Genomic DNA, 27100 nt, shown 5'->3' on the forward strand with positions numbered 1-27100 from the left:
AGATAACCTGTAGCCGGGTCTGTTATAACGATTTTTTTTTTTTTTTTTTTAAGAAACGTATTCTTGTTTTAGCATATCATATTTTCAGAAATGTGCTTTGGTCAATCTCAATCTCACCTTGATTACATGATGGCAAGACAATAACATGAAGAAAATAAATACATTAACTGGATGCCTAACAAGATATCAATAAGATCAGTGATTCACTGCTCACTGAAGGATTGAGAGTGAGCTGATGTTTTTGAAACATCTTTTAAAACTCTGTTACTATAATTGTATCCAACAGGATGGAATGTTTTTAAAAACTAACTAATAAAACAAAACCTTACCAAATTTTTCAAATTCATTAGTAATATATGTCACTTCTCGGCATAATTAAGGAACTGGCTTTTGTTGGTTAAAGGGATCTTGCAAAAGACTAACAGGACTGTGAAATTGAGGACATAAAGAAATTAGTCATTTATGATTTACTTGAGTTTACTTAAAACTGGTAAGATTTACAGTATTTAGATATAAATACAATAATAATGAGTCAGGGTTATTAGCATACTTTTAAAGACACAATATATTGATGCTGTGCTTCTGGAACAAACTATAATGTTTGTAGCTTCTGTGGTTATCCAAGTGTTTGTAGCCTTATCTATTTGTAAATAACACTCCTGTTATGTAAAGTATATGGGGAAAAAACTTTTAATCGTCAAGAAAGAAAGGCTAAATGTTAGCTTCCTGATACTTTATTCATTCTCTTTTCCTCAAATAAATGTCTGGTGTTTATTGTTATTTATTTATTTATTTTTTTAAAGAGGGAACAACAGAAATTGAGCATATCATCTGTTCCTTTATCAAACATTCTTGTCTTCAACTTGTCATTTACATGAACTAATACAATTTAGGAAAGAAACACAAAGTACAGTTGAGGACTCATTAATATATAGTGCAATTCACACAAAAACACAAAGGTGAAATACCTATTGGCTATAACAAATGTATACTTCGACATTAAACAAAGCAGCTGGACTTGTGAAGAGCGAGGATCGGTTTTATCTCAGGATTATTGTTTCTGTGAAATATTTAAATGCTAAACATTTAAAGAGTGTGGAGCAATTTCATTCTGGAGTTTGGGATATAGTCGTTGCTTTAATGAAAGACGGTCTGCCTCCATCGTTTGTCATGCTGGAAGGGCCATAGGCTGTCCCTTATGGCAGTCTTGAAAGGGGCGGACTCGACACTCAGGCCGAGGAGCTCCAGGCGTGAGCAGTCTAACTGGGCGTTTTGTGGCCTCTGAGCCCCTGCTCCAGCAGGCTGCTCTGTCATCTACACACAAACACAGGTTAATGATAAAAACAGATTATCACATTAAACAACTAAACTGATCATACTGAACAAAAAGATTGGAGTCACATTTTTCACTATGCATGTTACATGCAAGACAAGAGTGTATACAGACTGTACCAGGGTCAGAAACTAACTTTTCTATTAAGGGGCAATATTTGCTTCCTGCCCTGGGAAATAAAATTACATCAACAAAAGTCATCTTTACATTATCAAATTAGTAGCAAATCATATTCTTGTAGGCTACACAGACAAAACAATCTAAGAGCCGTTTATTAATCAGTTTATCGCTTTTTACACATTAAAAAAATTAAAACTTCACATTGGTTATAATAGCATGAAAAACAAAACGGTTATTCAAATTGGGATTAAATTATGTACATCACTGACACTTTTCCTTCATTTTCACATCTTACTTTAATCACGACAGTCAATAAATGTTTTCTTTTATTTTTATACAGGGGTATTTTGGGCCTCTTTATCATGAATTTGGGGGGGGCATTTTGTTCATTTTGCCCTAAGCCTCTGTTCATTTATGACCCTGGACTGTACTCACTGTAGGAAGGACAAAATATGTGATGATGGTATCTTTTCAGCACACAATTTTAATTTATTTAATTTTTGTACTCACTGGTATTAGATGACTGCTAGGCAAGTTGAAAGCGTCTGCTATTGCACAGGCAATCTCATATTTGGTCATCTGCTCTTTGGCAGAGTAATGGAAGATTCCACGCAATGATGGATCCTGAGGGCAACGAACATGTTGTACAGAAATCAATGGTTAAGTTTGTACATTGTGCATGCATTCTCTACATGGGGACACCGAAGTGACTTTTAGTTCAATCCAGCCCTTGACCTAAACTGAGCTAGACACCCCTGGGGCTCACCTGAAGGGCTCGCTCAGCCATGTTCCGACAGACACGTGCCACATCTTTAGTGAAGGTGGGGAAGCGTTGCTGACAATGTTCTATGGTGCAACTCTCGGCTCCCTCCTGAACTCGGTCCCACAAAACGGTCACTGCGCTCTCTTCAACCTTCTCCACCTCTCCAAAGAGAATGGGCACTCGCAGTATAGCTGCCCCTGCTCAGAGCAAATACAGACAGGGAATTGTTTTTAAAGAGAACATACATGTTATGTTCTCTTAATATTATTGTGGCAGGGCTCTCACGCCTCAATCTTGCTTAAATTTATTTTTATTTTGTAATGAAGAAAAAAAACTAGCAGATCCTTTCAGGTGTGTTTGAAAGACAGAACATACCTGGGCAGTGTCTGAGAATCTCCCTCTCACCCTCTAGCTTGGACTTCCCATACAAATTCAAAGGATTGGGGGCATCGTTTTCTCCATAGGGAGGATTACGTCCATCAAAAACGTAATCTGTGCTGATGTATATGAGGAAGATGCTACCTTTGGAAAGGGATTATGGAGAACTTTAACAAGAAATTTTGCATTTATAACCATATCTAACAGTTCTGTCAGGACCACTATCGTCAAATACAATTGACAATTAGCATACAAAATCTCCTGAGAGTCAGCTGATGCGAGCTTGACTAACATGACCTGCCAGAACTGACGCTACGCTCGATATGTGTCACTTTACTGACCTGCTTCTTTGGCCAGAGTAGTGCATGCATGCACATTCAGGTTCATGGCTGCTTCAGTATGACGCTCCACCACGTCTGGCCTCCTTTCAGCAGCACAGTGCACAATGACATGAGGCTGACATTCACAAAATGGAGAAAAACTATTTTGACACATCAAGCATGTAATGTATAAAAAAATGTGTTGTTGGTGGTAAGAGAGTAGCAATGGGTGATCTTACTAGGGTTAGGGCAATAATGTGATAAGAGTGTAAGTTACCTGAAAGCCCTGAATGACCCCTCGCACGGCATCTTCATCTAAGAGATTGCACTTCAGGAAACAAGGCCGGGCACGGTTGTAGCCACATCCCAAAGAATCCCAGTCATTGTTCTTGAACTCTTTATAAACAGCACGGCCCAGTAGCCCTGTTGCACCAGTCACAAGCACACGCCGGTACGGTGTGTAGACATCATCCTAAATGACAGAACAGTTTAATAGCATACACACGCATAGCAGAGGTGTCTGGTTGATGTGCATGTTTTTATCTGGAGGATGCAAGTATTTTTCAGAGCTTTTGCTCATCTGCAATACGCCTTTAAAAATGTTTCCTGTCAGATGTTAAAATTTCAAATTAAAAAATGTTTGTAGTAGACAACAAATGCTTTACAGATGAAGCGATCTTTCGACGTATGTGAACGTCTTCTTAATTATTAATAATTTGAAGAATGTCAATACATGGGGTGTCACATATACGCTCACAACAGGTATATGTTCTATTATGATTTATTGAGAGCAACAGCTCACTCAACAACACCATGTGCAATTCTTCCAGTATTCATCTGACAACTCCCCCACCACTGCGTCGCACACATTACGTCATACACTCCCCAAAGCCTTATGGGTAATGTAGTATTAACATCCCGACACATCTCCCCTTTTAAACAACATAACACCCATTACAACAGAGAAGTAACACTTATTAAGACAATCAAATTAGAATAACATTCCAGTCAGTTTACCTTCAAAATATTTGAGACACATTAACGAGAACTACTGTCTGTTACTAATTACAAATGAGAAATACTGTTTCCTGAACAATAATATACTCCGTATTATACCATAAACAACTCTTTAAACAAATAGGGGATATGATCCACTACTAGTCTCTGTACCGAACTGGCAGTTTAATTACCCTGCCACTAGAGGTTTTTTTCGGACCAGGAATAGAGTCCGGTGGAGCTTGCTCCGCATTCATGACAGGTGTGGAATGCTCATGCGGTTTCTGCATTAGTGGGGATTGTGAAAAACTGTCCATGTCAGTCTTTGCAGAATCAGTTCTTGTGGGCCCCACTCTCTGTAAGTGACGCCTGTTCCGTCTGAGAACAGTTCCACTTTGTGTCTGCACCAAATAGGAACGTGGCTCCTTTGTGTGCTTCACCACCACACCTGATGTGGACCATGCTTTCTCCCCGTCCAACTTCAAGAGAACTTGATCTCCGGGGTTTAGGTGGGAAAGCATCCGGACTGAATGTCTTTTGTCAAAGAAGCGTTTGTACGCTGCTTTAGCTTGTTTGTCCTTCTCAGCCACTGTTTCAAGACTGATAAGACATGGTCGCAAATTTTTCTCAAGGACAGGCAATGTAGTGCGAATTTGACGTCCCAACATTAGCTGAGCAGGGCTTGCACCGGTAGCTGCAATTGGAGTAGCCCTGTAGCTCAAGAGGGCCAAGTGAGGGTCGGGTTGGCGCAGGATATGCTTTGCTGTTTTAACAGCCCGCTCAACAGCCCCATTGGACTGTGGGTAATGGGGACTGCTAGTAGTGTGCAGGATGCCCCAGCCCTTACAAAAGTCCGCAAAGTCTATGCTGCTGAACTGAGTACCGTTATCAGAGCGTAGTTCGTTTGGAATTCCCCATCTTGCGAACATCCCCTTTAGGGAGGTGATCACACTGCGGCTGCTAGTGGAATGTAAATGGGCAATTTCAATGTCTCTAGAATACAAATCCACCACCACCAAATAATTTTTACCTCCACTTTCACACAGATCTGCTCCAATCGTGTGCCAGGCGCTGGGAGGAAGTGGAGTGGTGACCAAGGGCTCCTTTCTCTGGGTAGGTCTGTGCTCGTGACAGAAGACACATTGAGATATCTTTGCATAAAGATCCGCCCCGATGCCAGGCCACCAAACTGACATTTTTGCTCGTTCTCTACATTTGTTTAGCCCTTGGTGACCTTCATGCAATCGGTCAAGGATATCTCGTCGTTGTGCGGTGGGAACTACGATCCTGTCGCCATGTAAGAGTAGTCCCTCAGCCCTGGACAATGATGCTCGTTCCGCATGGTAAGCTATGAGCTCCGACGGCACGTGGTGTGGCCAACCTTCTTTGATAAAGCGCATTACCTTCCTCATAATCGGGTCGTTGGAAGTGGACTCACGAATTGCATTCAACTTGGGCTCTGACACTGGCCGGGTCTGTATCACGGCCTCCACATAAGCTCGCACATCCTCTTCGGTGTCTGAAACCTCTGACTCTGTTATGGGGTTGCGTGACAGGGTATCCGCCACAACTAATGACTTGCCTGGGACATGGATGGCTTTCACGTTGAAACGCATCAGGCGCATTAGCAGACGTTGACAGCGCAAGGGTGTTTTGTCCAGATCATAAGTGTTAATCAGGGGAACCAGGGGCTTATGGTCCGTTTGCAGTGTAAACTCACCCAGGCCCAGTAGATAACAGGAAAGCCGCTCACATGCCCAAACCGCAGCCAGACATTCTTTCTCTATTTGAGAGTATTTCAATTCAGCACAGGATAAGGTTCTGGAGCAGAAAGCTATAGGAAGTGTCTTGTCGCCATGGATTTGCAACAGAGTGGCACCCAGTCCGAAACTGCTGGCATCCGCGGACACAATGGTAGGTTTTGTGACGTCATAGAAAGCTAATACTGGAGCAGAGGAAAGCATTGCCTTTATTTTGCTAAAGGCCTGCTGCTGTTGCGTGTCCCACAGCCATGCAGAATCTTTCTTGAGCAGTTCGTTGAGTGGGTGCAATACCGTGGACAAATCAGGTAGAAACTTTCCGAGGTAATTTACCATACCTAGCACTTGTCGGAGTTGGGTGATGTCTTTGGGGCATGGCAGGTCTGTAATCGCTTTGACTTTATCTGGATCGGGTTTTACGCCATCACTGCTAATGATGTGCCCAAAGAAACGGAGCTCTGTCTTACTGAAATGGCATTTGTCTTTATTGAGCTTCAGTCCTGACTCCAGGATTGTCTGCAAAACCGCCTCCAGATTCTTATCATGTGTCTCTTGGTCTCCGCCATACACCAGCACATCGTCCATAACCACTACACAGCCCTCATGTCCCTCCAGCAGCTTGGTCATCTCCCTCTGAAAGATCTCAGGAGCTGATGTGATCCCAAAGGGAAGTCTCTGAAAGCAAAATCTGCCTCTTGGAGTGATAAACGTCGTAAGCATTGAACTATTGCAGTCCAATGGGATCTGCCAAAATCCAGATGATGCGTCAAGCGTTGAGAACAATTTAGCCCCTGACAGCTTAACAGCAACATCCTCCAGGGTGGGTAGCATGAATTTTTCTCTTTTCACTGCTTTGTTGAGGCGCTTTAAGTCTACACATATCCTGACTTTGCCATTTTTCTTGGCTACTGGGACCATTGGAGCGCACCAGTCAGTGGGCTGTGTAACTTCGCGTATTATCTGCATGGACTGCATTCGCTGTAGCTCTTCATCAACCTTCTGGATCAATGGAAAAGGCACCCTGCGTGGTGTTGCTAAACTGTAGGGTTGTACATCTGACTTCAATTCAATTTTTATCGGCTTGCAGTTCAGACAGCCAATTTCCCCGAATACTTCTGCCCGAATGTGGTCTGCTCTGGCTACCAGTCTCATAGCACAGGCCGCACTTCTGCTGAGAAGGTTATTTGAATAACGTCCATCGACTACATAAATCCAAAATTGGTGACGAGCTGCATTTCTTTCAGTCTCAGCAAAAAATTTCCCTATTGCTTTCACATCGCCACCGGGACTGTTAAGCTGTATTGCAGTTTTGTTCAACGGAGGGCGCTGTGGTAGACTTTGGTAAGTGTCATTGGACATAATCGTGATGTCAGCCCCCGTGTCAATTTTAAAGGTTACTGGTTTACCACACACAGGAAGACTCACCAGCCAGTCAGACTCTGAATCACTTTTCTCAATACTGCCCAGAAAGTATGCTTCACAGTCATCATTATCGCTGTATCGCACTTGTACAGCTCTCACAGCCTTGCTTTGGCAGACAGCAGCAAAGTGCCCGAGTTTACTGCATTTACGGCATTGCTTATTATATGCGGGGCAGTCACGTGGCCCATGACATCTATTGCAACGTGAACACAGTTTATCTTCTGTTTGTTTATCCCCGTGCTGTCCCTTCTTGTTTATTCTCTTACCAGTATCGCGGTGTTTACCTCTATGCCGCTGCTGCAACTCCGCCACTTCAACAGACATCACCACTGCCGAATTTTGTGTTTTTACGAGCTCTGCCTGTCGTGCCATCTGCACTGCTCTCTCAAGTGTCAAATCGCTTTCCATCTGAAGTCTTTGTGACACACCACGGTCGGCTATTCCAATAACCAGTCTGTCGCGAATGTGTTCGTCTCTCTGTGTTCCAAATTCACAACGCTCCGCCAGCTCATACAGTCCTCTAACAAAAGCTTCGACTGATTCACCGGTCTTTTGCGACCGTTGGTGAAAGACTGCACGTTCATGTATTATATTTCTGCGCGGTATGAAGTGTTCATTAAACTTGTCCACTACCTGCTGATAATCGCTGGAATGGGCGGCCTCCGCGAACCGAAACGAGGCGAATATTGTCTCTGCCTCCATCCCCATAGCGTATAGCAGTGAGTTTACTTGAACCCCACCGTCCTCTTTATCCAACTTGGTAGCAATCCGAAATCGCGCGAAGCGTTGGATCCACAGAGGCCATGTGGAGGGCTGGCTAAAATCGAACGGTTCTGGAGCTTGAAACAACGACATCCCTTTCAGTTTGGTTAGCGGGTACGACGAACTTCTGACACCATGTCACATATACGCTCACAACAGGTATATGTTCTATTATGATTTATTGAGAGCAACAGCTCACTCAACAACACCATGTGCAATTCTTCCAGTATTCATCTGACAACTCCCCCACCACTGCGTCGCACACATTACGTCATACACTCCCCAAAGCCTTATGGGTAATGTAGTATTAACATCCCGACACATGGGGAAACATTTTATAAAACAAAAGATCGTTGTGAATAGATTTTTTTTTTTTTGTATAGTTGAGTAGAACGATATCAGGTCCGAGATTTGATTGACACAACTGAAAACTAATGAGAGCCGCCCATCACAGAATCTGAACACGCCCCTACAACATCATTGGCAGATAATTTCCATTCGTCGTGTAACAACTGATGGAAAAAGCCCATAAAGCCAGTGTCGATGAGTAATTAGTGTTTTTTTTTGTGTGCGAGTGCGAATGACCATTCTCAAATCAGCAAAACAAACGAAGAAAGGTACGGTAAGATATTACAATATTCTTGAGAAGTTAATCTGAATTAGCTATCGTCGTCGTGTTGATGAACTGACTGTTACTAAAGTTAAGTGGCGTACGATAACAATTTACCTCAAATGTTGTCCGTGAACGTCGCTTGTTTTATTATGAGTTTTGATATTTGAAAGATGTCATGTTGTTAATTGTAATTGTTTAATGACTATTTAGTCTAACTTTTTCAGTCCAATTAAGAGGACGTTTAACGGAAAGGAGTACGCAATCTTATATTATATTATATTATAGGCTATGATTGTTGTAGTACACCTATTCTGCACTGAGTTTATGGTAATAGAGGATGGTGACCTTTAAAAATACATCGCTGTTAAACTACCATCGCTTTCAGCCTCGTGCGTGACGACACTTAAACAACCCTATAAAGTAAAAAGACAGAACCTTTTTTAATACAATTTTTGCATTTGTAAGTTATATGATAGTTTGTTTCAAACAGCCTCACAAGCTGAAACTAATGTTCTCGATGCTTTTGTGCTGTCGATGCTGAGGCTGCAGCGCTCAGGTGTCTATTAGTCGCTATTAGCGCCACCCTCAGGAGATTTAGTGTAACTACAGCTGGTCTGATTTTTTTTTTCTCTTTTTTTTGGAGAAAGTTATCTCGTTCCATTACATGTTCACATTCCATTTCTGTGTGAACGTTATTGCCATACATATTTTTATTTATGGCATTGAAAGTTTTGCCATTAATATTTTTTTCATTTTTACTCCAGTCAGACATGTATTTTAAATTACATTTTACAGACTTTAAGTTTAATTTGTACAGATGAAATGGGTTTTCCGTTGTTTTATGTAGTTCAACTTTAAATCTGACTTGCATCTAGACACTTAAAGAGGAAACTGGTTAATGGGGGATTAACCAACGGAGGGTTTAAATGCAGAGACAACCACTAGGTTTGCACAGCGTTTTAATGAAAAAATGAATGAAAAATGAAAAACATCACCAATGAAAAACATCATGAGCACCGTATGTCGAATTTCTTAGGAAGGCACTCGTATGACTTGTAGTTTAAAGTGCTGCTAAATTATAAACAATTTAAACAGGATATGCATTCTGTCATAAATGAAACTAAACTACGCGATAACAATTACATGCTTTGTATTTCTTTTTAAGTATTAAAATGACCACAGAACGGATCTCCCTGGATTATAAGGCAGTCATTTGATATATAAGTTACTTCGGCTTGTTTACCATGAAGGCTTTCTTAGAAAAGATCAACAGTCTTACCTGAACAACCTCAACGTGCCCGGGTTTGAAATGTATATTAAGCTCTTTATCTCTGATACTCATTTCAGTGTGGGTACAGTTATCATATCCTGAAGGAGAGACCTCTATTTGTAATGCGCCACTCAATCCTTAAAACCTCTCGGAATGGCTGGATCGTGCTGTCAAATTAGGCCCGTATTCGATATGATCTATAAAACATACGCACGTAACGCTGACCTGTGTTTGTGTTCTACAGATCAGTGAATCTAAACCTATCCGTGCAGTGTAAACAGCGGCTTTTGAACCATACAAAGACAAGTGTTGTAGCGCATCATAGCTGCGCAGTTTTTATGCGGCTGAGTTTCGTATTATTTCGCGTCAGCTGTTTTGTCTGCCAGTATCTAAGACTAATACAATATCAGAATATTCACAAGTGAATGTTTAATATGAATGACAAAATACTGTAAGGCGTAAAACTTTAAAAAATAGAGTAATGGCAGAATGACTTCCTCATAGACCTAAGCAACCGATACAAAGCTAATGGCAATTAAACGTTTCCAAACAGCTTGAACTTGCTCAAATTTTGTTTTCTCTCTGGAACGCAGATTTCTATAAAATAAAATTCAGTTAAATAAACATTTGAGCAAAGACTAGGATTAATAGGACTGTTTTATTAGCTCCGTACAGAGATGCAGCTGAAATCTCTAAAGAGCATACCGAGGCTACTTAAAATCACATGCCATGCCACGTTACATGCCATTTAAGTGCATCTGAAATTTACCTGATCATCCCCGTAGTTAAAACCAGGCATATTTGGATTATATGGAGCTAGTGTGAAGCCTTCAGCATGTATCTGAAAATTTCATTTCAAGTCGTTTTTCTGCAGCCACAGTGTTGATTTCAGAATAAAAGTCTGTCCGTGTTTGTATAGAAGTCCCAACTATGAATGTTTTTGCGTGCGTTTTTTATTTCTCTATTGATTTTAAAAAGAAAACAACAGGCAGGTGATTCCAAAACCTGGGGCCCGTTTCAATAAGGAGGTTCAACCAACTCCGAGTTAAAACCTGAACTCTGAGTTGACTTACCCTGAGATGGGAAACTCTGAGTTTTCGGTTACAGAACAGCTGAAGTGAGTAAGTTCAATCAACTCTAAGTTGACTGACTCTGAGTATAAGTTACCTCTCTTTCAGAAACGGGCTTGACCTACCCTGCTTTCTCAGGTTTGACTTACCTCCCATTCTGAAACAGAAAACCCAGAGTTTCCCTCATTTCAGGGTTAACATACTCAGAGTTTTCACTTAACCTCCTTTCTGAAACAGGCCCCTGATGTGTAGCGTTTTTTTTTTTGCTCCTGCTTTTCCCCCCTCGTGTATTTAACTGTAGTTTTGAATGTGAGGGGTTTTATGAAAGGAAAAAAAAGTTGTTTCCGCCCGGTTTCGAACCGGGGACCTTTCGCGTGTTAGGCGAACGTGATAACCACTACACTACGGAAACTCTGTGCAAAGATTTGTGGGTCAGATTTTTGTTTCTTTTTTATTTTCTTGATTCTTATTCCTTCTAGTCATGTGTATTTTTTACTTCACTCAAAATTAGACTGTTGTTGTTCTTCCTTCTATATCCCTTCGTCCACCATCTGATTTCAATTGCTGACAATTGTGTGTTGGGTGCTCATTTTATAATAATATTTTCATAGCATGTTTCATTAGAATCAATTGGTATAGTACTATTAAATATATCAGTAAAGATAGGCAGTACAACTAAATGTTGGGATAAACGATTAAAGTTGCCTCAAAATAATAAAAATGTAAACATTTGTTTCCGCCCGGTTTCGAACCGGGGACCTTTCGCGTGTGAGGCGAACGTGATAACCACTACACTACGGAAACCACATGTATAATGAGTCTAGTATATGGGGTCATGTTCATGACCCTAACCAAAAACTAAAACCCTTTTGATGATATTTTTTTCTCTGAGCAGGTACAAATTAATTTGCTATCGTGCTTTTGATTTGCAGCTAAACATAATGGAGTAAACCATTTATTTAACCGCATTAGCATTTTCTGCATTGGTGTAAAGTCAATTTGAATTCTATTAGAAATTTGTCGCATCAAGGCTACAGAGATACTTAAAGGTTTAGTTCACCCCGAAATTTCAATTATTACATAATTGACTCACCCTAAAGCCATCCTAGGGGATGGGAACGAGTGCTCGAGTACTCGTAGACCTACGTGACAGCGCGACGAAATTCCGGCGAAATAAAGTGAAACTTGATTTAAAAGCGTGCACTGCTAATGGTGGGCAGATCGAGGCTTTGTGAAACAATGAAACAGTTGAAGCAAATGTGCCATATTGTGTCGAGGCTTTGAAACAATCCGACACCCGTCTCAACGGTGACACCTAGTGGTCACTTGCAGGTGTTGATCTGAAACAACCATGACAACGAACCATTAAAAACTGTTGTTTTTTTATTATTGTATTTTTCTAATATGTGAAGCTTGTAACCTGTAGGCTCCTCACTGTGCATAATGTCAATTTTTTTAATAGATTTTTATTCAAAAATATTAATTTCTCTGCTGTCGAAGGACTTAGCCTACTTCTTTTTTTACAGATAATTTCTCCAGCCTTTGAAAAAATCCTCTCACAAGGGACACTTGTTGCTGGCATGAAGATATTTTTGATGTCTATAATGTATCCATCTATTAATCTATCTGTCTATATTTATATCTATGCATCTAATGTGTCCCTTTTAGGGATGGGACGGTATGAAAATTTCATATCACGATTATAGTGTCCACAATTATCGTGATTATCAATATTATCACGGTTTTGTTAAAATGAGATGAAAGTGTTCAAAAAGAACTGATGCTCACACTGAAAACATTTCAACAAGTTTTATATTTGAAAATCAACAAACAACAAATAAATAAGCAGCTCTATGCAGTTTAAGCAAGATTCTATTCTGTGCCATTCCTTCTTTATAATGACCGTCGTCAATAGCAACGCATTATTACACAGTGCACATCCATGAATCACAACGGGCGCGCGCTCTCGTTTCATTCAAATACAACTTGCCGTCTACCGTTTTTGATTGTATTGAAAATGAAATCAGAGTTGATTTATTCTTTACAGAGTTTGATAATATTGTTGTGATCATCTTGTCTGGACAATTGTTTTGTACGATGTACAAAATGGATTTATAAATGGGTAAGATTTAAAACATTAATCTCAATTCAATATGTCCCCGTAATTATGTGGTAAAAAAAAAAAATCTGTGTAATAAGTGTAACGTTACAATGAATCTATTAAAATGTCACTCTTAATAATAAAGTTTGAAGTTGAAGTTGTTCGTTCATCTTTGGCTCAAAGCCACTTGCTGCAAACTTTTCTTCGCGGAAGCTTCACGTCTATTTCAAGTGAGTGCCATAAAATATTTCAACTCAACAACATTTTGTGCCCAATTATTTCCCAGTAGTTTTGGTACTGAGGTCAAAGTTAACTTGCCTTGCGTTCGCTATACAACAGTGGGTGATGGTCACACAAGACGACTCGGCAGATTTGAAGTGTTTCTATTGCAGCGACTTTTTGTTCGGCAGACAGGGTTACCATCCTCGATTAAGTTTCCCTCAGGACTTTTGTAAAAGCCAAAATATGATCACACCTCAGATTTGGTCCTCTTAAAAGGGTGGAAAATCTCCCGAGCGTCGTCACTGCCTTCCGCCATTCCTTCTCGAATAATAATAATAAAAAAAAAACATTGCGCGCTGCGCCTGCGTCAGACTGTTGCTGGCTGGACAGGATTTACAGTGAGTTATTAAAATAGTGCTAATCAAACACGGTTTTAATGATAATTAAATTTTAAACGATAATACTAACCGTCAGTACGTTTTATCGTGGTTTATCGTGAAACCGGTAATCGTCCCATCCCTAGTCCCTTTGTATACTCTGTCTGTCTCTAACCTATCAGTCAATGTGTAAATTTAAATGTAAGCCTAAATATAACTAAACCACACTATAAATGTCACTATATCACCAAAAATCCTCTCACAAAAAAACCCATGAGGTCAAGATGCGTTGACTTCACTTTTATACAGATGTGCGATTGTGTGGTCTGTTCCCGACCCTGTCAATCAAACGCTGATTCGGCGGACCATGCCACCTGTCGAAACACTTGTGAAACACTTCGAAGCTTCATTCATTTAGCCGTAGTCACGTGACATGGGTGTTTTGAATCATGCTTCGGATCAGTGTTTCGAAACCTCTGCGCTTCGGGATCTCGAAAAGCTTCGGAACGTCCGTTTCGCGTCAGCCATCCCTATGCACTGAACTCCAGTGATGCCTGGAATCACTTTGATCATGAAATGCAATTAGGTGCAAGATTTGCAGCGCCAATCTATATACAGAGCCTAACATTGTAATGAGAACATGATTGTGATAGAATGTTGTAAATTCTCTGTGCTTTAGTTTTTCGGTTATAGTTTATAAAGTTATATGGATAAGAATATGGATTGACCGATAGTTTGAGAGTGTCAGACAACAGCAAGATGGTGAGGGAGTCATGGTTTGAGCTGCTACTAACAATGAGCAAGATGTTTCGAATGTGTTTACATTATTAATTTCAGGGTTCGTATAACCTTTTGAGATTGAAATTGTGCCTCACACTTTATTAAGTACTTCAAAGCTATAAATATCATCCATTTTAAATGTTATTTTTAAGGTGATGACCAAACACATTATTTGTTCGTCTATTAAAGATTGTCCCCATTTGTAAAACTAGAAATTTCAAGATGTAGGGAAACTAGCACGTGGCAAACAAACGCTTATATTTAAAAATAAAAAAGATATGAAATTACCAGTATAACCAGTAGATGGCGGCAGAGGAGCGCTTATTGGCTTATTAGCCATTTCCACTCCCTTATGTTTTTTTTTTTCCACACATTATGCTTTTAAATTTATATTTAGATGTTATGAATTATCAAATCACCAAGAAATCAATCTCTCAAATGTTAGTCTGGAGACCTGGACCCTGCTGACCCATTGAGCATTTTGCTGTCTGGCTAGAAAAGATGGTGGTGTTTTGAGCGCTCAAGCACTTCCTGCCAGACCTGAGAGGTCACCATGTGCTTGTCTGCACGGACAACACAGCGGTGGTCTCTTATATCAACCATCAGAGGGGTCTGAGGTCACGTCACCTATGCAAGCTGGCTCATCAGATCCTCCTATGGGCCCAAGGGAAATTACTGTCTCTCAGGGCGGTTAATATTCCGAGGCATCTAAATCAGGGAGCTGATATCCTGTCGAGGCAGGGTCTGAGGCCCGGGGAATGTAGACTTCACCCCAAGGTGGTGATTCTCTTTTGGGAGAAGCTCAATTCGACCTATTTGCATCCTCAGAGACAACTCATTGTCCCATATGGTTCTCTCTCACGCACCCAGCTCCTCTGGGGCTGGATGCGATGGTTCAGGTGTGGCCGGGGCTACACCTGTACGCTTTCCCCCCGATATCGTTGCTCCCGGGAGTTCTGGAGAGGGTTCGCCGGTAAGGGGCCCGTCTGTTACTAATAGCCCCGTACTGGCCGGCCCGAGTTTGGTTCTCGGAACTTGTGTCCCTTCTAGACGGCTCTCCGATGGAGATTCCGATCAGGAGGGACCTACTATCCCAAGCAGGGGGCACGATTTATCACCCTCCTCCGGAGTTGTGGAAACTGTGGGCCTGGCCCCTGAGGGGGCCCAGCTCATAGAATCAGGTCTCTCGACTGAGGTTGTGGAGACCATACTCCAATCCAGAGCTCCCTCCACGAGGAGACTGTATGCACTAAAATGAAAACTGTTCTCTGCTTGGTGCGGAGAACGCCAATTGAATCCTATTGACTGCCCTGTTGGTACAGTACTCGATTATACTCGATTATTATTATACAGTACTCACTAGAGCACCGGCCTGGGATTTGGCCGTTGTACTGGAAGGCCTGGCTTTGGCTTCCTTCGAGCCTATGGAAGAGGTTTCAAAAAAGTTCCTTACAGTAAAAACTTGCTATTTCTCCTTGCTATTTCATCTATCAAGAGGATTGGAGATTTGCAAGCCTTGTCGATTGCTCCTTCCTGCCTTGAATTTGCCCCTGGTATGGTGAAAGCCTGTTCACCCTAGGCCGGGTTATATTCCTAATATGCCTACTAATGTTGCGGGCCCTACAGTGCTGCAGGCTTTCTGTTTTTAATACACCAGATCAGGAAAAACTGAATCTGCTGTGTCCCGTGTGGGCTTTGGATGCCTACGTCCACAGAGATGCCCTGTGGCGTAAATCTGATCAACTATTCGTCTTTTTCGGGTCACCAAGAAAAGGTTACCCTGCATCCAAGCAGAGGATGAGCAAGTGGGTAGTCGAGGCTATCTCACTTGCTTATGAAGCAGCTGGTCAGCCTTCACCTTTGGCTGTCCGGGCCCATTCTACTACGAGTATAGCTGCCTCAATGGCTTTATTATCGGGGGTTTCCCTTCATGACATCTGTGATGCGGCAGGCTGGTCCTCACTGCATACATTTGTTAAATTTAACGACTTGGATCTAGGCTCCACTCCAGGGTCTAGGGTGCTTGCTTCTTAGTGTGCGCAATGATTTCACACAGAACAGGTATTTGCTATTATGGCATCGTGGGTATAGTGTTCCCACCGCGTCTTGACGCAGCTAGAGTTCCCTTGAAAGGGAACGTCTCAGGTTACGTTTGTAACCCTGGTTCCCTGAAGAGGGAACGAGACGCTGCGTCACCCTGCCATACTCCCTGCATGCCTGTGATCTACTTGTTTTGGCCTATCAGAAGCTAGCGCGGTCTGTTTTCAGGTGTGCTTTATAGTTTCCTGGTCTATGACGTCACCCGCCTATGACGTCTCGTCACACCATTGGACTGATTATACACGTGCTTCACGACGCAATCACGCAGGGGCATTTCCACCGCGCCTCGACGCAACGTCTCGTTCCCTCTTCAGGGAACCAGGGTTACATACGTAACCTGAGACGTTTGCATTGCATGTTCAATTTTTATATTATATTCTAAATACTGTTGCATAATCTTCACTAATGACTTTTTATTTAGTTACGTTATATAAAAAATAACATATCAATAAATATATGAAAAGTTTTACTGGCAAAACCTTGTTATCTTCTATTATTAGTCTTAATTCCTCTAGTCTCTACCAGTGGAGGAAGTACTCAGATATTTTACTAAAGTAAAAGTAATAATACCATAATGAAAACATGTTTAATTGCATATACAGTACTTTTACTTAAATACTTTTTTAAATAAGTAGTCAGCAAATGTACTAAACGTGAAACTACTCATTATGCAAAATGGCCCTATATAAAGTGTTATAATATTATACATTTTTTGGAATATTACTTGATGTTGTAACGTAGCGATATTGGCAGAATTGGCTCAAACTGTGTCAAGTCAAGTCAAGTCACCTTCGTTTATATGCTGCTTTTAACAATATAGATTGTTGCAAAGAAGCTTTACAGTGATAATAGGAAATGAAAGTAACAGAGATTGTATTGGCTTTACAGCAGCTCTAGAATAAGTTTATTGTCCTACTAAAGTTAATTTTGATTGATTCACTTCCGTCGCAACGATCATTAGTTATTAACTTAGGGGCCGCTAACACAACACCGTTCTAACAGAAAACCCTTAATGCGATCTGGCCGCTCATTTGCACAAAACAGTGTCTGGTGGCTCGAGAACGCAAACCATGAAATAGGTTCCAAGGTACAAGCCTTGAAAAATTTATAATACAGAATTTTTTATCGCTTCCGCATAGCCACGTGAACCGGAATTATGCCGACAACGTTTTATCTGTACTGAGGTAAAGGGAAGGGAAGGAGGCCTTCACAGGGGAGAGACTAGTTGACACTTCAGGACTGCGTTGTCGTCGTGTCCAGGCAATGGTCCTTCATCAGATCCGGATATGGCCTGGATCCGGCAGACTGCGGTAAACTTTGGGATAGACAGAAAGACTAATATTAGCGTAGACTCCATCCTTCTTATGATGTAACAAGTAGGGTTGCCGCGGTGAGGAAAATTTCCCACCGGTTAATCGACGTGTCACAACACCGGTAATCCCGGTGTCACCGTGGGGGGCGGGGCGGGGGGGTTAAATAGCTTTTAAATGCTTGCGCGTTATACTTTCACTTTCGAAATAAGCGTCAATTGGCAATTCAGCGTCAATTGCTTGAATGGACAAAAAAACAACAACTCGGCTCGCTGATAATAAAACGGGGTTAAATAGCTTTTAAATGCGTGCGCGTTATACTTTCACTTTCGAAATAAGCGTCAATTGGCAATTCAACGTCAATTGCTTGAATGGACAAAAAAACAACAACTCGGCTCGCTGATAATAAAACTTTTATTTATAGACAGAACTTTTATTAGCATAACGAACGAATAAAAATAACCCCATGCATAGGCTGAAAATCGTCAAACTGTGGGCCCAAACAAATAAGAACCATAAAACGTTTATTAACGAATAAGAAAATAAAACAGGCCTAAATAAATTACACATTCCGCCATTATCTTGCTTTTCTTTAATTTGACTCGTTCTCATCTCCACACGTGCTAAATGGAATCCTGATGCTTGCTGATCTGTGACGTGACTGGCTCTTGGCACGCACTGCGCAGTTCAGTTTTTAATTATAATGTATGCTCTCTTCTGAACTAAATAATTGATAATTATTATTTTTAATTAATTCAAATAAATATTTTAGCAAAAACGAATACTTTAAAAAAGTCAAGACATCGTGGTGTCACGGTGGGAAAGTGATGTCACCGGTGATGGGGCTTAAAACCGGTAACACCGTCAACACCGTCTATCGCGGCAAGCCTAGTAACAAGTACATCAGGATTTATGGGAAGTGTTCCCTGTTCCGGCTGACCTAATCTATGCAGCCTAACATTGAATTATAGAAGTCTATAATGTGTTATGTGAATGCTAGGTCAAAGAGATGTGTCTGCTTCCCGGACAATGTTAGGAAGACTGTTCCAAAGTTTTGGTGTTAAATAGGAAAAGGATCTACCGCAAGTAGTTGATTTTGATATTCTAGGTATTATCAACTGGCCAGAATTTTGAGATTGCAATAGACGTGACAGACTATAATGCGTTAAGAGCTCGCTCAAGTACTGCGGAGCTAAACCATTTAGTGCTTTGTAAGTAATCAGGAATATTTTTACATTTATACGATGTTTAATAGGGAGCCAATGCAGTGTTGATAGAACCGGGCTAATATGGTCATACTTCCTGGTTCTGGTAAGAACTCTAGCTGGTGCATTTTGGACCAGCTGTAGTGTGTTTATTAAACGTGCAGGGCAACTACCCATAATAGCATTACAATAATCTAGCCTTGATGTCATGAACGCATGAACTAACTGTTCCGCATTTGTCATTGAGAGCATATGACGTAATTTATATATATTTTTAAGATGGAAAAATGCGGTTTTACAGATACTAGACACGTGACTTTCAAATGAAAGACTGGTATCAAAGAGCACACCCAGGTTCCTAACCGACGACGAAGACTTGACAGAGCTGCCATCAAGTGTTAGACAGTATTCTAGGTTAGTATGTGAGGACGTTTTTTGTCCAATAATTAGAATCTCTGTTTTTTCAGAATTAAGTAGTAGGAAATTATTAGTCATCCAGTTTTTTATATCAGCTATGAAATCCGTTAATTTTGTGAATTTGTAAGTTTTGTCAGGGCGTGAAGAAATCTAGAGCTGAGTATCATCAGCATAACAGTGAAAACTAATACCATGCTTCCTAAAGATATCTCCTAAGGGTAGCATGTACAGAGTGAACAGCAACGGTCCTAGTACTGAGCCTTGTGGTACGCCATACTGAACTTTTAATCGATAAGACATCTCTTCATTTACTGCTACAAACTGATAATGGTCAGATAAGTATGATTTAAACCATGCTAATGCAATTCCACTAATGCCAACATAATTTTCAAGTCTATTTAAAAGAATGTTGTGGTCAATGGTATCAAATGCAGCACTAAGATCGAGTGACTTCAATGCACTGCCTGATGCGATACTGTAGTAGACGTTTGCATAGTTATAATTTTCTCCTTGATATAATCGATCTTGTAAGTAAAGAAGTTCATAAAGTCATTACTGCTGTGCTGCTTGGAAATGTCTGAATTTAAAGCTTTATCGTACGCTCTGTACGCAATCGTGCTCTCTTTCCATGAAATGCGAAAAAACTCTAGTTTCGTTTTCTTCCAGTTGCGCTCCATTTTTCTGGCTTCTCTCTTAAGGGCCTGAGTGTGCTCGTTGTACCACGGCTTTGGACTATTTTCTATAATCTTCTTTAGGCGCAAATGAGCAACTGTGTCTAAAGTGCTGGAAAAGAGTCAAAAGTTTCTGTCGCAATATCGAGTTCTTCTAAGCTATCTGCGATGCTGAGGAGATGAAACTGATCAGAAATATTATTAATAAAGCGATCTTTAGTGGCAGAAGTGATAGGTCTAACATATTTGTAACACGGAGTCGACTTTGCAGCCTTGGCTAAATGAAGCATACACAAGACTAGATAATGATCTGAGATGTCATCGCTCTGCTGTAGAATTTCAACATCATCAACATTGATTCCATGCGATAATATTTGATCTGGAGTATGATTACGACAATGAGTAGGTCCTGACACGTGTTGTCTAACTCATTCAAAGAATACCTTAAAGGGAATATGGCCAAGGATATAAATATACCCTGCCAGTTGCCACAGGGGATACACCCCTAACGAGTGCAGGTCTCACAAGGGGAAACCTAGCAACACTCAGAGGAGCTCTCAGAGCGGAGGCCTCAGCAAGATGACTCTAAAGCTAGAGAAGGCCTAGCTATGTTCTACGCGAAGGACTGCTTAAAGGTGACTCAAAGGAACCTAACACTCAAATACTGCTATACTGGAAGTGAGATACTGCTTGTAAATACTGTTCTGGGGGCAGAGGCCTCAGCAGGACGACTCTCTAAAGTGAGAGGAAGCCTAGCAAAGCCACCGTGAAGACAATTAACCAGGGATGCTCCAAAAAGAGCCTAAAACCCAATTCCCTGCCTCCATGGAGCTCTCAGAGCGGAAGTTTCAGATGAAGACCATCTAGCGAGAGGAAACCTAACAACGCTTCCCTAAGTGTGGTTCCACCAGGGAGGCTTACAATGAGCCATACAATCCAGCATAGCCACCCCAACCAACCACGAAGAATGGAGGCCTCAGCAAAGCAGACTCTCTGAAGTGAGAGGAGACCTAACTACATTCTACGCTAAGGACTGCTTACCAAGGAGGCTCAAGGAGACTGACAACTTAATACTGCTATCCAGGCAGAGCTCTGGGGCGGAGGCCTCAGTAGGACGACTCTCTAAAGCGAGAGGAGACCCAGCAATGCCCACCTTGAAGACAGTTAACTAGGGAGGCTCAAAAATTCTCCAAATCCTCGATTCAATAAAATTTTCGATTCTAAGGTCACGGTTCGATTCGATTCTGGATTTTTACATTTATTTTTTTTAAAGTACAGGTTGCTATGCCATTTTTAGACTAGACTTTTATGCAATATAATATCTGAAAAAACGCATTTGCATCGCAATGCATTTATGGTGAGATTACTACATTTTATTTAATTAAATACATTTATGATTAAATTACTACATTTTCATGTCAATTTGTGTTCTTTTTGACCACGCACTATGCGCTGTCACTTTAATTCAGCACGTGCAGCACAGCAGAAATAGACTCGGTGCGTAAACGATCTCTGCCCTACTGTATACGCACTGCACCTGGAGCGGATCGCCAGACCGCACCTGCGTGAAGTGTGAAAGCTCTAACCTGTTAACATGGGTACGGAAAAAAATACGCACCGCATACGCACTGCAAACAGACTATGTGTGAAACGGGCGTTAGTCATGCTGCCGTGGAAGAATATGGTACACGCACATAGCAGAGCTTGCAAACTGTGGCTTTTTTGAAGCGCGAACGTTGAACGTGAACGTTGTCAACATAACTCACTGGAAATCCAAAAAAATTCCACACCGGCGACTTCAGTGAAAATGGGGGAGTTTAAATTCTGTCGATGGGTCTCCTGCATCTGCAGTTGCCATGCTATATTTTGACTGGCTGTAGCTAAGTTAAAGGAGGTTGACTCGCAGCACTTCAACACGCGTGTTTTTTTCCGCTTGGCACGCCGACCGGACGTGACATGGGGGTGTGGCAGCATCGACGATCTGATTTTTTTTTTATTCGAAGTTTGAGATTGTGACTTAATTTCGGCCGATTTCGATTTAAAATCGAAATCGTGGCACCCTTATTAGACATGTTATCTTATGCAGAGCTTTGGGGAGCGGAGGTGTCAGCATGACAACTCCAAGTGCCTCAGCTTTGAGGGGCTGATCTGGCTTCTTCTTTCTGTTAATTTCTGCCCTGTTTTTGGAGAAGATTCTTTCTGAAGGTACTAATGCACAGTCTCCCTGTCATCACCTTCACAAGTCATGGTTAAACTGAAGCCTTGGTCTCCCACCAGCTCAGTGGATCTGCAGCTTTTTGGACAAGGGGCTCCTCAAGATAGGATCTCACTTCCAGTATAGCGTCTGCAGTGGGATTTCTTCATGCAAGGGCTCCTGTTGTTGTACAGTTGGCTATTCTTTATAAGGAAAGGAATGTTTTTCACTGATGCATATGGACCAAGGAAAGTGAATTGTGCCACGTGTAAGCTTGAAATATACGTTCCATTTTAAACATAAGCAACATATTTTTCTACCTTACAAGGAATTTCCTCAGTGTTGTGATCAAATCCTTAGTGTACCACCCCAGAGAAACACATACAGCATGAGTGAAGGGAGAAGAAGGGGAGGGGGAGAGAGGAAAGAGGACAGAGAGTGGAACAGAGAAATCTGAAATGAAGACCACCTCTCCTGTAACATTCCTCTTCTATGCCTGTTTCTCTCATATGTCTGACATATGATAAAATAATAAATAAGAGATCTCTTGGCAAAATAACTGTTGTTGCCTCCGTGATTCAACCATAATGGGGAAAAGCTTAATTTTCAAGTCTACATTATCCGTTCAACCGCAAGTAAACGCCAAAGAGGAATTAATTCAAGAGGAAAGTTCAAGCGCTGTCTGAAACGCGTCTCTCTCTCTCTCTCTCTCTCTCTTTGTCTGTGCGCACAGATAACAGTGCGCGAGTCCCGATTTCCAACTCTTCTTCCACGTTTAAATTCGTTTGAATGTGAAAGTTTTTAAGACGAAACATGTCCAAACACATCCAAAACCTTCACTCTATGATGGGTAAACTTAGCAGTTAATCCGCTAATCACATGCGTGCCGAACTGCGATCCGTTGCATCCCTAATAATTAATTAGTGGTCAACCTATATTTGTTTTTTGATGGCCGGGTGAGCAGGGTGGCCGATGGACATATATAATATATGTAATTTATCTTTATTTTTAATTCATATTTGAAAAATTTGAAATAAATAGTAATACATTTAAAAAAAATTTTTTTTAAATAAATAGGGCTGCGCGATTAATCGAATGAAATCGCACGTGATTTGACAAGGGCTGCGATTATTTTAGAAGTAGACAACGCACTCATTCCTTGAAATCCATATGGACATCATACTATCGCTGTAGCTGAATAAACAGAAGATTGAAATGCTTTGATTTATTAAATGTTGTCTTTTGTTGGACAAGAGGTTCATAAATGCTTCTCAAGTTTGGAAAAATGTTTGATGCGTGTTGCTTTTTCAAATGCACATTTTAAGCAACCAGTGTTGTCAGACGTACGATAATTATCGTATTTGTATGATAATTTTGACCTCTGTACGATGTATGATCAATAATAAAAAAAAAAAACAATGTACGATAATTTCCGAATTTTATGACACTTCAAATTATGGTCGTTGTAAACATAGGGCTTCTATACATTGATCTAGCTGTGGATCCTACGTCTACGGTCATGATTGTGAGAAATACGTGGTATTACATAGAGGTCAACCGATTCATCGGTTTTGCCGATATTTCTGTACCGATAGTTGATTGGTGGAACTATCGTTATCGGCAAAATTCCATACCGATAGTTTTTCCTGGTTGCGTCCATTGCTGGAGCGGCTGAGAAGAGTGTGCTGTCATTGTAACACGTGAGGCTGCACGCAGCACAGAGAGAACACGCTGCACAGAGAGGGCTGACACTTCAGATGTGCATTTAAAACACTGACAGCGAAAAGATATGAATAATGATTTCCTTACTTACTTACTTACTTACTTACTTACTCTGCTTTCGCCAAGATAAGCAACACTAAGACGTAGCTTTACAGTAAACTATGCTTCTCCATCCATTTACGCTTCTTTCCATATGGTGGTGTGACTCCCCTTCTGTCCGGCGTTAACGGCTGCAGTGTACTTGGCGCGTCAGCACACACGACGGCTGCAACTACAGTGTGGTCTCCCTAGTGGACCAGCATGACAACTGTCTGGATTGAGTAGGGGACATCTCTAGGGTCTTCAAGTGGGCACCTTCCGTCCTCAGTGTTTCGTCGACTAGCCCACGACACCTCAAGAGAGCTCGACAGTGACTCTGGCGTCCCAGAGTCACCCCCCTCCGTCCCCCACTCAACTCAGCCCAGCTTACTGACCTCTACATCCCTCCTGCTGCTGAGACCTAACCACAATCTCACAATCTCTCCGCAACCCAACCATACGCGCCAACCCGTTTGACTAAGGCTGTCGAGCCCCACTGGTGCGTTAATGCAGTTTCAGTGGCAACGGTTCCGTATGGCATACCACCTACCGCAAAACACAATATCTGCCCAACCACCCGTCATTCACGCAATATACACAGGAACGTAATGACTGTAAATACTATACAACCTATACAAATAAACCAACAGACTCTTCAAGTTTTTCAAGAATTCTACGAAACCGTAGCGTGGCGGCCTATACACAGCCAGCCAGAATATTTCCGTCTCAACCACAGCCAGTTGCTGCTCCTCTCTGCTGCTTCAGATAAGTTCTTTACTGTGCGACGCAACTCTTGGCCACTGAATCCGACGTCTCTGAGGAACCGGGTTGTAGAGTGTGCCACAAAACCTCGACAACCCACTTCCACTGGATAAACCTGGACTCTCCATCCTCGCTGTTCTGCTTCAGTGGCCAGATGAGCATACCGCAGTTTCTTCCTCTCATATGCCTCATCTACAGCATCCTCCCATGGCACTGTTAACTCTATCAGTTGAACAATGCGTGCTGATCCAGACCACAAAACAATACAGAACACTACAGTCCATGTTGTCATATCATTATAAAGTAATTAATTTGTTGACTAGATGCTACATTAACAGAGAAAGAACAGATGTATGTTTGCCGTCAAGGCTGTGAGGACTCTAACATTAGTACCTCAAGCGGTTTAACCAATGTGACCAAAAACACACGCAAACCTGACCCACATGTTTAATGTTGCAATTGTTACCATCTATTTGCATTAGTTTATATCCAGCTGGTCACTTGTATGCATTCATTAGCCAGGGAAGTTGCATATTTAAAGCTAGTGACGTGATTGCTTTCTCAAAATTGATATGTTCATGTAGCCGACAGAAACAAACCAATCAGAAACGCATTCGATTCAATTATTTTTTATCACTGCAATAAATATTGTTATTTTGATTAGATAATCATCAAGTGTTCTAATATAGAAGCAAATAAAGTGAGAGACTATGCATGTAATTATGCAATTTTAATGCTCTGGCCTTTGCAGATATTTAAAGATGGCCATCTTTAAGCATAGCAGACTCTTTGGATTTATATGAAATGATAATACATTTTTAGCATTAACTAAGGTTAATAAATGTTCTAGTATTGTCCATTGTTAGTTTGTTAATGTCAACATTTACTAATACATTTTAAATTGAGTTTTAATTTTTATTTTATCTGTTAACCTTAGTTAATGTACTATAACATGAATGATCAAGGTACAATTGTCTTGCTCAAATTAATTCATGCTGTAATACAAAAATGTATATTGCATAATGCATATAGTTCATGAAAGCTAGTGAATACATCCTTGTTAACAAATGGGACTTGAAAAGTGTTACCTATTCCATTTACCTATGTTTCTAGGTTATAGCTAAAGAAACCTGTATTATTTTAATGTTTAAATTATTTTCTGTAGGATTCGTTCTGTAGAACTTCTCATTTTAATATATTCATATTTATGTATTTATTTCATTTAGCACATTTCAGTTCAGCACTGTTTTACTTGGAGTGTTATGTTTTTTTTATCCAGTATCCATTTTAAAAATATGGGTTGATTAATAGGTTATCGGCACGTACGGTCAATCCTAAATCGGTAAAATCCACTATCAGTCGACCTCTAGTGTTACGCTTATATCTTCCATCTCATCTCACGTTACGCCAATCATCGTGGAGAATGACTGTTTCTCACAAGCACAAGTTAAAGGAATAGTTAACTTAAAAATTTAAATTCTGTCATCATTTACTCACCCTCAAGTTGTTTCAAACCTGTATGAATTTCTTTCTTCTGCTGAACACAAAATAAGATATTTTGAAGAATGTTGGTAACCATACAGTTGATGGACCCCATTGACTTCCATAGTATTTTTTTTTTATACATCAACTGTCTGGTTACCGGTTAAATTGTTTGGCATTTGCCCTGTAACCATGTACAGATTCTGCAAAAAGAGGAAGATGTTAGAAGAGAACCTCCGAATGTAGGCTACCACAGTGAAAATCAGGACTTCACAGATGAACAAGAGAAAACACTTACAGAATATCTGATGAGGGCAGCTGAGGCATTTTATGGACTGTGTCCACGTGAAGTAAGTAGGATAAACAGTAAAGATAAGAGAGGATAAAGTTAGGAGAGAAATATCCATTTATAGTGATGCCAGTGTAAAACATATGAATAGATGGGGAAAATATTGAAAACACGCACACGTTATTCAGTTTTATTATTATGATGCTAATGTAACACAAAAATATTGTACAATTGTTAAAGCGGGGGCACATTTGCTCATTTTATATAATTTTATATCCTAGGGAATTTTAAAACTAACTCAGACTTTGGGGTGAATTGTAACATTTCACTGCTCGTGTTTAAAAACTAAACCATGCATTTTCTGTTTGTGCTGCAAAGATAGACACTTGTAACTAGTTTGAATCACATTTTGAACGCAGTGGCTTAAAAAGAACTTCAAGATACAGACAGAAATATCACAAAAAATGTACAACCATCCCTGGTTTATACCTTATTTCCTTTTCATTTCTCCCTCAAATAAGAAAAAAATCTCCCTTAAAGAGTCACCGCAAGCCTAAGGGGTTGGCCCCCTAAAACAGAATGA

General features: G+C 40.8%; 1 protein-coding gene and 2 non-coding genes across 6 annotated transcripts; all 3 read right to left on the reverse strand.

Annotated features, from left to right (window-relative positions):
- Positions 1–818: 818 nt before the first annotated feature.
- mat2b (methionine adenosyltransferase 2 non-catalytic beta subunit) lies at positions 819–10614 on the reverse strand. 4 transcript variants are annotated; one of them, XM_056262097.1, is made up of 7 exons: positions 10507–10614; positions 3192–3386; positions 2936–3050; positions 2592–2738; positions 2220–2416; positions 1964–2077; positions 819–1314 (listed from the first exon to the last, which is right to left on the reverse strand). In XM_056262097.1, the coding sequence occupies exons 1-7, from the start codon at positions 10534–10536 to the stop codon at positions 1138–1140; spliced, it is 975 nt and encodes a 324-aa protein (XP_056118072.1). In that variant the 5' UTR covers positions 10537–10614; the 3' UTR covers positions 819–1137. The 4 variants fall into 4 exon arrangements, with proteins under 4 accessions (XP_056118072.1, XP_056118073.1, XP_056118070.1 ...); XM_056262098.1 differs by having other exon boundaries at positions 2220–2413; positions 10507–10613; XM_056262095.1 differs by lacking the exon at positions 10507–10614 and adding an exon at positions 9747–9891.
- A 532-nt stretch (positions 10615–11146) lies between these two features.
- trnav-aac (transfer RNA valine (anticodon AAC)) lies at positions 11147–11219 on the reverse strand. Its single transcript has one exon. It is a non-coding gene; the product is annotated as a tRNA-Val (tRNA).
- A 319-nt stretch (positions 11220–11538) lies between these two features.
- On the reverse strand, positions 11539–11611 carry trnav-cac (transfer RNA valine (anticodon CAC)). Its single transcript has one exon. It is a non-coding gene; the product is annotated as a tRNA-Val (tRNA).
- Between the last annotated feature and the right edge of the window lie 15489 nt (positions 11612–27100).

Source organism: Rhinichthys klamathensis, unplaced genomic scaffold (assembly GCF_029890125.1).
Source record: "Rhinichthys klamathensis goyatoka isolate OS25496 unplaced genomic scaffold, OSU_Roscu_1.1 h1tg000191l_1, whole genome shotgun sequence".
Classification (NCBI taxonomy): domain Eukaryota; kingdom Metazoa; phylum Chordata; class Actinopteri; order Cypriniformes; family Leuciscidae; genus Rhinichthys; species Rhinichthys klamathensis.